The 16,064-nt window shown below is 43.0% G+C and overlaps 1 protein-coding gene across 4 annotated transcripts in view; it reads right to left on the reverse strand.

Annotated features, from left to right (window-relative positions):
• Window positions 1-16,064, reverse strand: part of LOC148391057 (ephrin type-B receptor 2) — a 90,937-nt gene that overhangs the window by 36,088 nt on the left and 38,785 nt on the right. For all 4 annotated transcript variants that reach the window (XM_088389245.1, XM_088389243.1, XM_088389244.1 and 1 more), the window contains exon 3: window positions 9,260-9,944. In XM_088389245.1, coding sequence (XP_088245371.1) covers window positions 9,260-9,944 — 685 coding nt within the window. The remainder of the gene's footprint in view (window positions 1-9,259; window positions 9,945-16,064) is intronic.

Raw genomic sequence — 16,064 nt, forward strand, 5'->3', positions numbered from 1 at the left:
TATGTCTGGAGAGCTACTGAGCGCTTCGCTGTTCGGTCGGGGGGGAGGTGACGGGTGATCTTTAAGGACTCTTCTCTGTTTTTGCACATTCTGTTTCCCTCCGAGCTGGCAGTTTTTTTTTTTATTTGTTAACTCAAGCCATCATCACTGGAGGGGGGGGGGGGAATCCAAGACAAGAGGAAGGAGGCATCAAAACAATCTCATTAATAACCACGACTAATGTATTCCAGGCAGCTCTCGGAGTTGCAGAGAAGAGATGTTCTTTTACAGGAGGGGTTCTGGTGTGTGTCGAGGCACGGCTGAATGTACACAGATCGAAGCGCTGAAACTCTCAGTAGAGACGATTCAGCCTTGCGCTAATCAAGAACACTGGTCTCGGCAGGAAGTGAGTATTTCCCGGGCTTCAGTGGGGGAAATTTGCCCTGAAGAGTTTTGTGAATGATGTTTTGTCAAACCTGGTTGGTTCCTGACCTGAAGCACATCTCCTGATTTTTCTTTTCCACAGTTCCCAGATGTCATAACATGTCTGTAAAATCCCGTCGTTAAAATACCTCATTGATCAAGAATTAAGCTCCACTTTTTTATTGCTTGTCTTTCTGAAATCACTCCTTTTAAAGGGGATCAGGCGAGTGAGCGAGCGTTTTGCTTTGATAAAATACCAGCAAGGATGTCGAAATGGGCAGATGTAATTTCTGGCTGTGTAATTTCACTTCATGGGAGGGAAAACAGTCCAGACTTCATATTAACGCGATTAAAAAGTCAATTTGCGTAATGTCCGCTTTCATACACTATGGCAAAATCCCTGTATTGCCCTACTTTAAAAGCTTTGAGATGTACAGGAAATGGTTCAACGTCTTCAGCTTCACCAGAAGATTCGAAAGGGCTTTACAGAATAAACTGTGGGAAAATGGCTGCAATGACAGCGAAGAGACCTCAACATAGAGGGGGAGCACCCCCCCAACATTCTACTACAATGTCCTGGTAGGAATAAGAGGACTGAATAGATAAGGATTAGCCTAGCAATTGATGCTACGCCTTTCATCTATCAACGTATCCTCTGGATGAACCCGTTTCTTTACACGGAATATAAGAATGGAGAGCAGTGTGGATGCGCAACTTCTCCCTGATAGCTTGCGAATTCCACTGAAGAACGATGTGGCCTCATTAGAGGCAGTGATTTATTTGCTTTGCAGTGGGCCAAAGGGAAGTGAAAAAGTTTTAACAGCCAGAAAATTCGGTAAGTAGTGCATTTATAAAGCCAAGCTGTCCCCCGTAGCGATGGAAAAGCATCGCACCGCCCCCCTCAACACCAATCACCAGTGCCGCCACCATCTGCCCCTGAAAACACACTTCCACAATTAAATCAGGTCACTGGAGCCAAGCTTGTTGTCCTGTTCAGCATCAAGTGCGCTCATCTTGCTCAACCACTGAGGAAAATGAGTGCAGCTGACACAAAGCAGCAGTGTGTGAGAATATTTGCGATTGCAAAACAATAAGACAATTGATGACTGTGTTGAACAGATGTCTTCAAAACAAGCTAGAATCTGAAGAGGCAGAAAAAGTCATTTTAGAGGGAATTCGGTCAAGTTTGATGCTGCCCACAAAAGGATTCGTGATTGAAAATACAGAACAAATTTAACATTTATGATTGCTGACCTGGCTGTTTTTTTTCGACGATTGTTGAGGAAAAAGAATATATACTTTATTATTTATTTTATATGTCTGACAATTGGGCCTTTGATGACTTTGATCGAATGTGTTGGTGATTTAATATAGTAGCCATAAAGTACAGTTGAGGTCCTGCAACAGCATCTGACATCTGGAATGTGAAAAATATCTTGACCAAAGTACAGAAAACAAGGAATATATCAGATTAGAAATGTGTGAAGGGAAATGTGATGAGCTGGCTTGAAGTTTCTATGGCGTACAATTCGGAACGGCCCCGAGTTGGCGGCTGGAGAGTCTGTCTCCAGCCCATCTGGACTTCAGCACTGAGAAAACTATGAAAACTCTGTCAAGAGACACCCCGACAAAAAATAAACTCAAAGTGAACAAAGAGTCAAAATGTATTGGTGGTGTGGCTTTCATGACGAATAGAAGTGTCGCTGTAAGGTCCAGAAAGACAGCCAAATTGGATCAAGACAATCTGGTGCGTAGAGAATCTCACAATGCATAGATACATATCGAAGGATAAACGAAACCATTGAAATACAAACCCGATAGTCACATTGTGTACTGCACTTTAGTTTGGGTGGCGGTAAAGGGTATTTTAAAACTGCCAAGTCCGGGAATAAAGGAAAAAACAGCTCATAGTTCTGTTGAAAACTAGTTTTTAAATCTTGAAATCAGTAACCAGCCCATGATATATGCCTGGATAAGCAGTCACATGCTTTTGTGCTGAATGTACATCCTCTTGCTAAAGCCCAAGTAGGATGAAAAGGCTCAAGGTTTAGGAATTCCAAGTTGTAATTTAGTTTTGGTTAGATGAGATCACTTTTGGGTTGGCCAAATTGCTGAGACATCAGGAATCCATCCGATCAAGGGTCATCAACTGTTACCGCCATGACGCCGCACAACTAATAAATTGTCACTGATTATTAAATAGTCAGGAAGGAAGGGAGGGGGGGAGATTCGCAATTGGCGCCTTGTACACTCGGTTTTACTCAAGAGGCTTTCCATCTTAACCGTTGCTCCCTATCTTTGATCCAAACACATGCTTTATCAATCAGCCTCTCCGAGTCGACAGGGAGGCATGAATTCTTCGACCAGACCGGAGTCCCGGATCTCTGAGAGAGTAAACGGGGATGTTTGGACTAAATCCCGGCTGTGTTGCAGATGCGCATATGGAATAGAATAGTTGTCATGATGACCCGTCCAGGCTTCGCCAAGCTGAACCATCACTTCTCTGACTTGTCACTTTGTTATTCTCCCTTTCGCAAACACCAACCAGACTGTCCGATGTTATCAGGCATCCTGATTCTTGGGTCCAGGAGGGCGTCCAGGATAGGATCCGGGGGGGGGCTTACGTGAAGCCTCTTCAGCAAACAAGATGAGTGATGACGTGTAAAAGGATGTGCTCTTGAAACCCGAGATGTAAAAGATGGTGCGGGGATAACGTGTGACTGGGAGGGTGAGTCTCGCTCTGCTTTATGGAGCAGAGGACGACATTTGTGTGCAGCAACATGTGGAAGATGTTAAGGGGGGCTTAACGGGCCGTGATCTTTTGGACCGGGGAGGGCGGGGGCGATTCTCGGGGACGACAGGCCACGTTATCACATCAACGTGTGATGGATGGGCCGTGAAACAGAGCATGATGAAGTATACGTGCACGGGTATAAAACGTTACGCTGCACGTACTGTAGCTGCATATGGCGGCGCACATGTGCACCGCAAAGGGATTTTCTGCACTCACTTTAAGTTAAAGGATTGGCCTTTTTGTCTTCCCTTATTCTCGCGGGCTGTCAAGCTCAGTATGGATGTGTGCGGGATGCAGAACAGACAGGGAAAGACTGACGGACAGGAAAAAAAAGAAAAAAAAAACACCTGGCCATGCTGAAATTTCATCAGAGATGAGTGAAAGAAAGCAAGGGAATAATTCCAGGAGCCTCTGTGGACACAAGGACATAGCTAACCGCTTTGCCTGCTCTCACTCAATCGTCCAACGACGCCGTTTTTAGCTCGGTCGTGTCACCAAAAAGATGCCGAGCCAAAGTTTATTACCCGCTCCGGCATTTTAGAGAAAAACCCTGGCACCGATGAACATCCGCTTAGACGCTTCTTTGTATTCTTCACATGCAACTGAACAAACCCAAACAGCAGCTGAAGCGTAGATAATGTCACCATAACACAATGCTGTGTGAAGTTGGGTTGTTCTACTCCATTTGTTATCGTGCGGGTCCTCATTAGGGTCACGGGTGAGCTGGAGGATATCCCAGCTGGCTTTTGGCAAGACAAGTGGGGTTGGACTGCTCGCCAATCAATCACAGGGAACACCTATGGGCAATTTTGCATCTTTCATGAACCTAACATGCATCACTACTCCATCTTGAACAATATTAATTCCAAAAAAACAATACGAATTTTGATACAAGAGCGAGACACACTTTTGCTTGCACAGAGGTTCAGCTTTGTTTGATTTACTATCTGCTATCAAGAAACTAATATACTAAAGTTACAAGTAGGCCTAAGATTTGCCTGGCTAAAATTAGATCCCAAATGTACACAGTAAGAGATTTGCTGTGTCAATCGAGATAATCCAAAAATCATATAATCGGTTTTGCTATTTCGGGAAGATGTCTCACTCTCACATCTTTTCCAGTGTTGGAATGACAGCAGCAACACCTGCACTCCAACAGCAGTATGGCAGCGGGGTCACACCCTCTCCTACGATCCGAATACAAACACTGGCTGGCAGATGGTGCGCAAAGCCTTTAGCAGCCAAGATGAATGTTGGCTTGCCGTCGAGCTGCACTCACGCAGGCATGCACGTACACACTACATGCTAATGGAAAGCAACCGGTTAAAATGTTGCTGAAATAAACAGAACAAATCTCACATAAGTGTCTTTGTTTTACCAACTCAAAGAATTTCTGACAGAATTTACCAATCATACACTGGTGGGTGACTCCTTTTAAACATCAGAATGATTTGAAAAATTTGCATTGAGGAATTCTTTCATCTTATTGAAAAAAAAAAAGTCCTGCAGGGGTGTGTTTCATTTGCATTTTGGCATCTCTCAACACAAAAGACAATCATCCAGTAATCGGCGTGGTTATCTTGCAACCCCCAAAAGTCCTCCATGTGTGCTGTCAGTCGATTAGAGGCGCCATTATAAGACAGCGGCACCCAGGGAAATAAAGGACGCCGTGTGGAATTGCGAAGGCTGCTGCGTTGATTCCTTCCTTTGAATCCACTCCAGATGGAGCAATTTCAATAATTGGGATTCCGTCGGCAAATTAGAGGCGCTTATTAACAGCCTGCACCTCCTCTTTTACATATTAACATGTTTAATTCAAACGACCATTTTGAACGCCATTACATTGATTCTCTTTCTCAATTGTGCAGGTGTATTTTTTAATCTCAGTTTGGTTTAAAATAATCTATGACCCGCGCTATTCCTTCCAAAATGAAATGATGGCCTCGACATATCGCTGTACCCCGCACAGATTCAAAAAACCATGTGCCAGTGTAGCAAATCAACGTATAACATACAAACAACATCCTATGTGGTTGACAGTCAGCCTTGTTTTCCCCCCACCGCTTTGGAAGGGACCTCATACCTTAGAAACACATTGAAATAATAAAAATGTGTGCCATTTCGGCATCCATGCGGGTTGTTTCATGTGTTCTGCTCTCGGATCCAGTCATAAAAACAGAAATGGGTACTTGGATCAGCAGTGCAAATCCAAATTTGGAGGATTAGAGATTTTAGCTGTTCATTCCGCCGATGAGTAATGATTGATTTTGTGGTCATTTTTTAATGTTTACTGCTGCTGCAGAAGAAGGAAAGAAAGAAGGAAAGGAGAAAGGAAGGAAGGAAGATTGCATCAAATCGTGCTTGTACGGCGAGGCACGTAGACTGACACAAACTCTCTGGACCCTGGAACTCACAATAGCCGGGACTGAGATTCTCAGATTACATTGGGGGAAAGCACACATGGGCATTGTTAGGTTTGCAATTCCCTCCGCTCGTTGAGCATGGCTGTCTTGATCCTGGTGCGAAGGAAACACTCATGGTTGTAGAGAGCGAGCGAAAGAAAGAGCGGCGAGGGCAAACACAAGCCCATGTGTCCATGCAACGCGCCGTGCCCTGGAGGCCGGCGGGGGAAATACGATCTGCCTTTTTCAGGGCCATCTTTGCCCCTGAAAGCCACCGCTGTGGTTCCTCTACTCCGAGGAGGAAATCTAATCTCACTTGTAAGGCAATCATGAGGGAAGGTCCCGGCAATTTGTTGTAAGCACCCCACCTTGTATATCAATGTTTTGACAGATTTCCCGACAACATAATTATTTGCCAAGGATCCAGCTGAGACTTTAATTGTAACACACATAATTGTACGTTAAGCTGCGGCAATGTCAGGACAAAGCGCCGGGGTTATAAATATTACAGTACAAATAGTCACTTTCATCTGGGCGGCTTTGTGCGGTCGTTGTGGCTCCGTAATCCGGCTATGAAAGAGGATCTCTCTGGAGTCCTGTGCGTGCACCTCTCTCAAATCAATTCATTATGCCGCAATATTCGGCGGGCACGGCACATCTCGAAGGGATCAATTCATTACGCAGAATGCTGCGGTTGAAGAGGCGGTGGCCGACCGCAGTTTGAAGAGGCGAGATCGGCTTTCGGGATGTCGGGGAAGACGGTGGAGTGCGGTGTGGCGGGCGCAAGAAAAAACAGGGAACACTTAGCGTTGAAGATCCGTCCCGGCCTTGCGCGAAGGCTCATGACTTTTGCATATAGGCATTACATCCATAGCTGCTCAGGCCGGTCGCACTCGCAGATAATGGATTTTTTCTCATGAAGCTTTAATCAAATAGGGCGTTATGTGAGTGTGAAGACAGGGTGATGGCGAGGATAGTCAAAGTACGTTGGTGTAAGCGATATCTGTCTCAAGTGGTGTCAGTTTGCTTAAGCGGAGCACACATGCAACAATGGCCGAAAGGGAGTCTTGTGCCCCATTTCCGTCAAGAAAAAAAAAAGCATTCCGGCACGTATTACGTTTGAGGAGGGACTTGGTATGTATACATGATATGAAAAAACAGTAAAGTGCTACTACATAGCCTGGAACTCAGATGTAATTTGAGACAGATTCCTGGTTTTCCTTCAGAGTGAGCAAAAATTTGCGTATTCAGGGTTGCGGCTTCCCGCTCTCACCTTATAGGTACTCAAATGCCTGACAAAGACACAATTATCGGATGTCTCTAAAAAACTTAATCTTAACCATTATCCTCTGGAGTGCAATCTGATGATCTGCCAGGAAAACAATTGGGGCTGTCAAGTGTTAAAAATGTTCAATAATTGTGATGGGACATCAATTGCGACTGGTAGAGTGAAAGTTACTTTCAACACAAAGGAGTGAAGGCATCGAGTTCCAGGATTTTGACTGATGTTTCAGCCTCCCAGAATCACATCATGTGGGGTAAAGATTTTCTCAGAAAATAAAGTGTAGGTATTATGAGCCTCTGTGTAAAATAAATAAATAAATAAATCATTAAATTCAAAATAAAAAAATAAAAAACAGACTTAATTAGACCTTTCAATTAAAATCAGAGTATTGGATGTCTAAAAAAAACTGTCGTGAGTGATTGTGTTGTGGCGTCGATTGTGTTCAGACTAATTTTCCTTCCCGATCTGCAAAGGCTGACAATCAAAACTGTTCAACGATGGCAAATGGTTTTATGTATGGTGGCTTGAAACAAAATGATGGCTAATTAGGTAATGACTTGATTTCCCTTCACGGTCATACGACGGATATTTGGCTTTCGGAAGGAGACGATTGTTGATGGCGATAATTTTATGCTTGAGGACACAATCCACCATAAGAGCAGTAAGCCCACGCTTATTTCCATGTGATGTTTAGGGTCTCACATTTTGAGGATCATTATGCGTGTAACCCAGTGGAGTGTGAACTCTGCTGATTGAGCGTGTTCAGAATTGCGAGGATACCAAATTGGATCAACGTGTTGTCTCTGCTGAGTGGAAAACAATTACTTGTATAATCCAATTTAGTACCACAAGAGCAGCGTGAAAAAACGCAACTCCAGAGACGTTGAGATATGCAACATGGAGTGACTTGCGCGGAGGTCACAAAAAACAAGCAGACGGGCGTAATTACGCCGAGATGCCGACTCATTGCGGCGGAGCAGATTGAGTATCCTCATGTGTGCCCGGTATTGGCCCGCACTCCTCCAAAAGCTTGTCGCTGTTAGCATAGCAGTCAGGGGATTACACAGTTTAGTGGAGCTACTGCTATAAATCATCTCTGACACTAAATTGTATGTTATCCAGTTACTATGGGTGTTACGGTAAAATCTTAAAACGGTGGTTTAGTACCGGCCAGAATTCTTCTACGGAAATTTTTCCGATATACGGAAACAGATTTAAAGACTTTTTGAATGAAATATTGAAATGTTTACGATAGGAGGTGGCTCAGTATAACTAACATCATAATCATGCTGAATGATGTCAAAAGCATGTGCTAACCATAATAACCACTGACACACACATGCACACATGCATACACACACACATTGGGGGATGTGTTGCAATTACAGGGCAGGAACACAGTCATCATGAGTGCAGGTGGGTGGTTTTTCAAGATGGCCGGAAGGCATGCGGATGACACGCCGTCATGCTGTTTCCAACTAGCGAGGCCTCATGGCGAGTTAAACAGCACCCGCCGCGGTGGATAGGATGGGACGCAAACTGGTTACATCGACGTTTTCAGACGTCCAATCGATGCGCCTGTGAGAGGGCTTCCAGTAGGGAAGGGAAAATGAAGGCCATTTGAAGAGGTAGCGTTTTGGTTGGCAATGATGGAGGGAGATGTTAAATGTGCTACCTGGGTTTGTGCAAACGATTGTTTTTGCAGTGTACATTCTTTTTGTTGACATTACATTACTTGTATTATTTTGCCTTAACTAAATTGTTAGACTAAATCCTACAAATGTGCGTGAGGAGCCCATTTTGTGTGTCACCAGACACGGCTTGGTTGGCCATAAATTTAAATCAAACTCATTTCAGATTAGTGTATTGCATGTGAAATGAAACATTACATTTGGTGGAATACAGGCTTTGCGGTAAAGATAAAAATCTTGATGACGAGTGATTCAAGTCAATACTGCAAAGCTGCTTTCCACCAAATGGTTTGAGTTCATTTCAGTTCAGCTGGCGCCAGTTTGGAAGGCTAAAAGTCTGATCTGGCTTGGTTTGCAGCAGGGTGTGGCTACAGTATGTCAGAATCCTGGTGTCAACGATCAATCAACAGACTGAAGAGCAAATCTAGCTCTACCCACTTTGGTTGCCCGTCTTCTGAACTACTATTCAATTTTCAGGTTAATGAATAATGACTGATATTCGATTAATCGTTAATCGTAAACAAGCAGGTAACTCCACCTATTTTTACCTGAAAATTTACTTTTCCCCCCCAACACACAAAAAACAGAATTTTCATTTTACGTAAGCCCGATTCATCCAATAACAACTCTAAAACTACCAGACAATAAAAACATGGGCTTGAAGACAGAACAAAAAGAGACGTACCTCGACACACGGTCCCGTTTTGCGCCGCCTCGTTGCCAGCCTTGCACATGCAGCGTCCGATGGGTACCATCCATTCGCCGTCACCGTTGCAATACAGCTTGATGGGCACGTCCACCTCCTCCGCGTTGGGGATGCAAACCCCCCGCGCCGCCACCAGCGAGGTGCTCTCCGCCCCGGACAAGGTCTCTTGGAATAACGCCCCGTTGGTGATGATGCGAGCACACTTTCGGTAGAAGACCCGGACGGCTATGAGGGACATGCAGCCGCCGTAGTCCTGGAATGCCAGGTAGAAGCCGTTTCTTGACACGGGGCCGAAGCTGCGGACCTCGGTGTTGATCTTCATCACTCTCCCGCCGAGGTCCACCTGGGAGAAACTTTCGTCGGCCGCTATGGTGTCCACCTTGATCCAGGGGTTCTCCATCCAGGCCGGAGAGGTCCTGGTCGCCGTGTCAGCGTCCGACTCATAGTAGTAGAGGTTGAACGTCTCTTTGCAGGAGCCGGGAACGTTGGGGATGCTGCTGCAGTCCCTGACGGAGAACTTCATCTCCACGTGAATTCTCTGCGCGCCGCGCCGCCGGATGTATTTAGTGCGCACCCAGTTGTTTTGGTTGTTGTCGAAAACGTTGCACACCTGGTAGGTGCGAATGGTGTTCATGTTTTCGTCATAGCCGCTCACCTCCTCCCACTGTCGGAGAAACACAGAGTCAGAGCTTGTTCTTTCTTGAGTTCTGGCCAAGAAAGATTGTCTGTATCTGTTTAACAGTTAAAATTAAAATTGTATGGTTGTTTAATGACTTTGGTAATATCAGACACAGTGGTAAAATGCATGTTTTATTGAGGGAAGTATTATCTTGTATTATAATCGGTAATTCAATAAACAACCGTAACAATTAAACACAGTTTATTTATTTGTGAGTGAACAAATCCATCCAATTCAGCAGGGAATGAAAAAAATTAATAAATCACAGCCGCCACTGTCGAGAAGTAGAAGGTCGACATGGTTCTCATTAGGAACAAACAGTAATAAACCTCCGTCGGTTTCTGTTTTCCACCCAAAATGTGTTTGTTGCCATGCGCACTTTGAAAAAATGTAATTATCCGCGCGTAATCAGCTTAAGGCGACATTGTGATTAAATTGATGACACAGTGCAAAGAAACATCACATCTTTTAGTTAAAGAGATTCCACCCAAAGAGGAACAAAATGAGAAACAGCTTTTTTTTTTCTTTTTTCTCAGCATGTGTTTTTTGAGCCCGGAGGTCCTGTTGGTACGCTTTGAACCTTGCGCCCATTAATTTGATCAAGCTGATAAGGTCATTTTCAACACTGAATATATAAACAAGAAAACAAGAGGAGCGTGAGGACCTCAAGAAATGCAGATACTGTAGATTCTTAGCTTAGCGTGAAGCATGTTATTCTTTAGATACAGATATCAGTCACGATTGGAACCCTGAACTTCTTTACAATTATAATATCCATTATTGTATTGTGCTGCCCATTTAATTAAAAATATCGTCAAAATTGTATGGACTCATTAAAGTTCCTATGCGAGTGTGACAATGCATCGTCTATCTGTATCAATGTTGAACTTGATTGCATTATCTTTCCATATATTGTGGATTAATTTTGTCTTAGTTTTAATTACACATACGCAAAAGAAATTAATCTATTTTTTCGGGTATTTTAAGCATCTCACGAAAGCGCTCACTGCACAAGTAATTGCACTGCAGTGACAACAAAAGGTACGTTATTCTATTTCTATTTTAAGAACACACAGAGCAGGAGAAAAAGACAATACATGACAGATGGCCAATTCATTTGTATTTCCACTCGCTGTTAACTTTTTCGCCAAGTAAATTTGCACTGATGTCATGATCCGTGTCTCGCTTATCCACAAACATTGGCGGAAATGTGTGGCTGATAATGTTTAAAGATAAAATGCAACCTCCTGCTTCATTTTTTTTTATAGTATGCCAGGCAGTGTTAACAGTGCGTATCATTTTAGCTCTTGTTGAAGGACTGTGATTTGTTGTATTGGGCGGTAAAGTTGTCTGTTCGTAATTATACTTGCTTTTTTTCAATCAAACTGAAGCTTGAGCGTGACTTGAACCCTTCTGTTATTCTGCATGTTAAATGGAGTCACTGTATAAGCAGATTTTGGGGGTACATAAATTATTTTGCTTATTTAACAGATGTAAGTGACATTTTAATCACAATAGTTTATTTCAAAGGAATGTAATAAATATAGATTGGGCAAATTATTGCAATTTTTTTCACCACAATTTTTAAATATTAATTAAACAGGCGTGATGTGCATTTTTGGGATATATATTTTGGGGATTTTTTTGGGGGGGAAGTGGGTGCTTATGATAAACCTGCAGATGTTATCAGACAGTCCGAGTAACATCATTGCTAATATTGAGTAACAAACACAAGGGATTTTTTTTTTTTTTTTTTTTTACGATGGCATGCTGATGAATAAAATTTGGTGCTCCACGCCAGCTAATATTAATGTTTACCAAAGTGTTGGCTATAATTGGAGAAACTATTCTCATACTGTAATTCCTTCCGAAGACGCTGAACTTAAAGTCACTGTGCTTTACATCACAGTCGGGAAGGGGGAAGTGGGTCAGACGTGCTCACAAGCAACTTTCATAGTGCTGCACATTGTATTTATTTATTTACTGTCTAATCAGTTCTGCAAATTAGAATGAAGGAAGATGGCCTTAAAAATAAATATATATGTATATTAATAGAGGTTTGAGCCCATGTTTCCGAGCCTGATGTGACACTCAACTCGCTCCGGGCGACATCGCATCCGACATTGTTGTGTCTTTTGTATCTTAATGGAGCACATACAGTAATGGCTTCCTGGCACGGTGAAAAGCTTCTTTTCACTTCAGGCAAATCCCGAGAAACATCAATCACATCCAGAGCAATGGAAAGAATATTCCACCGAGCGACCGCATGAAGACTTATCGAATTCACCCGGAATCTGGTCTGCATTTTACACACCAAAGTAAGACCTCTCTCTCTCTCTCTCTCTCTCTCTCTCTCGGTTTCTCTGTCCGTCTTTCTACGGATGTCTTCAGGCCCATTGGCCGCAGATCAAGGGCATCAACATTAAACAATATGCACTGGCATCAGCAAACAGGTCGCAACCTTGACCTGGACATCTCAGCTCGAGGGGGGAAAAGTGTTTCTCAACCCCAGAGAGCAGCTTTGCATCAGCTGCAGTCGCTCCACTTCACAGTTGATATAATCTCTCAAATTAGAGCCCACTTAGCCAGGACTTTGACACATTTTGACGGCGGCCGGGGAGGGGAAAGTCAGCCCCTCTTGTTACAAAAACTGGCATTCCATCAAACACTCTGTGTCTAATTAGAACGGCTCAAATTCTTTATTCCCATGTCCTAATTCATCACCATTGAGTGCGATGCTCGGTTTAGCCCAGACCATTTCCAGGGCGAAAACTAAACAAAAGAAATGGACACATGCGGCCAGGGATAATACAAATACTGACACGGACAAACTTGTTTAGTGAGATCTGAAAACTTTCAATCCGTTGTCTGACAGGGAACATAGTTGGTGACTTGGGTGGGCAACATGGTCTCTTTTAAAGCAATATTGTGGAATCACAATACTGTGAAACCTACTGGCTTTGGGAGTTGGATTCTCAATCTATATTATTCAATATTTTGAATTTGCGTGAGCCCAAACTTCACTGCCATACTCTGACAACATCTACAATTTTGTGGTGTCTATTTGTCTGGTGTATGGAGTTCAAATTTGGTAGCAATGAGCAAACTGTCGGAAAAGTCAAGACCACTGGAAATGTGGCAAAATGACAAATGGTTGTTCCATCCTTAAATGGCAGACTGTGACTGTTTGTGCATGCCTTCTTGAGACTTTTTTGTGTGTTCGCTCCTAGGGGGCTGAATTTTGTATTTTAACTCTCGCAGATGAAAATATTCACCTTATAGAACATGGCTGCAAAGTTTGGGGTGTTTTGGAGTGTGGCAATACTCTCAAAATATCAACTTATTTTGCTTCCAAACAGGATGAGACAGGATAGAGATACGCTGGCACCGTTTGTTTTTTGTTCCTAAGCACACATTATCATCGCAGGTCAGAAGCAGCCATTGACCTTTACCACTTGCTGATGAGCGGCAGGGAAGCCAAGGGCCAATTAAACAAGAGCAGACCATCTGCAGCTCACAGGACGCTCGTAGTTAGACACAAACTAATACAGAGACAGGTGGGGGGCTACTGGGGAGAAGCCATGGCGGTCGTGCGGGAGGGGGAAGCGGTTGGGGCAGCAAAAAAAAAAAAGACCCCAAACAAAATGTGTTGTGCTGGAGGGGCCCCTTTTTGTCCTGTCACAGCTCCTTTGGCCCGCTTTCATCACGGCCAGTGGAGGGAAGCAAATGGGGCATAATAAGGGCCTAACGATCAAGTGCCGAGTGTGAAATTAGAAGAAACGTCGTCATTTTCACAGCTTTTGGTTGGGGAGTGCTGCGACAGGGTGGTCATGTGTTTTAAGCAGCCAAGGTGAAGGTAGCGCGGGTGCTGCATGTCGCCAGACGTTAGTCTCAGCCCTCGAGGTCTTCACGTGAAAGCAGGAGTAGAAAGTGGCTTATTCTATGATGTTTGTTCCAGGGTTGTTTTTGGGGGTAGGCGCTTATTCTAACCTGTGACGATATGACCAGCTGTTTCTTTGTGAGTTTTATATCATACAAGTGATTTTGTGTTATTTGGTGGATGCAGGTTTTTTCAGTATTCAGGTGGAGAAACATCAATATATCTCGTCTTTTAGTAGTTTAATATTTATCAGTTCAATAATTAATTCATTATATAGACATATATATAATTATTAATTATAAATGTATCATTATTGAAATGATTATATACAATAATTAAATAATTCAATAATTATTATTTACGTCTTGATGGTGACCTGCATTTGCTAAGACCTAGTGACTGAGTCTCAAAATGATGACATCAAATTTTACCATCATACTCCACCTAAATTAGCTGGCACAGTCTGAAAAGCTTCAGAATTTAGCGCATCTGTTTATCTTATGAGAAACATTAGAACTGTAAGCGAGCTTTGGGGTGGTATGTTCCTAAGCCAAAAAATACTTTCTCCCATGTCATGTCATCTGTCATGTCATCTACTGTATATTATTTATACGAGGCCTCATATCAGCACAGCATCTGCTTCTCAGCAATAAAAGTGTCCGGCAGCAGTGGGGATATGCTCCTGACACTATTTTTTTTTCTAAAAGCTGTGGTGTTGGCGCTCGCATTGTGAATTTCAATGTACACAGCACTCCGAGTGCTGCCGACGCGACATCATCACTGACAGCTGTAAATCAATTATTCACATCGCTCCATTTTCTCTTTCCTCGGAGGATGACTCACATTGCGTCAAAAACATACACCTCTAAGGATCTAGCTGACATTGGTATTCACTCATAGGTTGTCCCTTGTCATTTGTGGTCAGTGTAAATAGAACAGAATAGATCTTTAGAATAGATCTTTATTATCACTGTCTCACTTGTACAACGAAATTTAAAAGTGCCAGCTGATCAGTGCATAAAATAAATAAATAGAATAAAGATTAAAAAGATTAAAAAAGTACAATCTAAAAGACCTACAGAAGAACATACACAGACATACATCGACGATCTTTTTTTTTTTTTTTAGCGGCATTTAACGTGACTACCGCTGTGGGGTAAAAACTGTTTGCAAATCTGCTCGTCCTTGACCTAATCAATCTGTAGCGTCTGCCTGATGGCAACAGTTCGAAAAGGGAGTGGCCAGGGTGGGAAATGTCCTTCAGAATGTTCTGTGTTTTTTCTGTGTAGGTCTTCCAGTGTGGGGAGAGGGCAGCCAACGATCTTCTGTGCTGTGTTGATGACCCCTTGGAGCTTTTTCCTCTGACACCAGCAGTCTCATAGTTTGTAGTTGCATTTAATAAATGGAATCTGTGACATATTTCTACACTGTTTGCCTTTAAAGTTCTATTAATCTTGATCCTTGGGGTATTTTGATGAAAACGTCAATTAATTTGAAACGAGTCATTAAGACACCTGAGTATGGTCTTAAATTGTGAAATGAAAGCATAACAACGCCTCCTTAATGTCCTAACGACATTTCTCTGCTATTTTGGATAACTTGGGACACACTAAGAATTACGGCATTACGAAGTAATAAAAAACAAACCGAAGACGCCATGTCGCCTGGTGGAAGACCTCCGTCGCGCTTATACATTAGCTCCCTGCCGCACACCCGTTCACAGCTAACTAGCTGTCGTTGACAGCGCACTTCAGCACCTACAAGGGTTGAGAAGTAGGTCACAGGGTCGAACCAGTTCTTGGTGGCATTTCCGCAGCCCACTTGAGGAGAACACGTTGACTACTTAGTAAGTCTGCAATGCTGGATTGCTCTTCACAAGAGGCGTGTCATATACTTGATCTGATGCTTGGTCCGCGCAAACAAGGTTATTTTTGAAAAGTTGCAATCATCACTCCACTAGCTAAGAGTGGTCACAGAAAAATACAAGTATCCAAGATTATGGACTGCAGTCCAGAGGTCCCAAGCTGAATATGTAGCATGAAAGAAGTGGAGTTAATAATAAAAAAAAAAAAGAGCTCTATAAAAGACCTCAGATAAGGCGATATTATTATAAGAACATTAAAATGGTGGATTTTCTGTTGGGTTTAAGATATGGCTCTAAGGAACTTTTTTGTAGGCCACTTTTTAGTAGTTGGCTGCTTCATTTAAAAACAAATATGGGCACA

Source organism: Syngnathus floridae, chromosome 11 (genome assembly GCF_059516105.1).
Source record: "Syngnathus floridae isolate MCC-2025c chromosome 11, RoL_Sflo_1.0, whole genome shotgun sequence".
NCBI lineage: Eukaryota > Metazoa > Chordata > Actinopteri > Syngnathiformes > Syngnathidae > Syngnathus > Syngnathus floridae.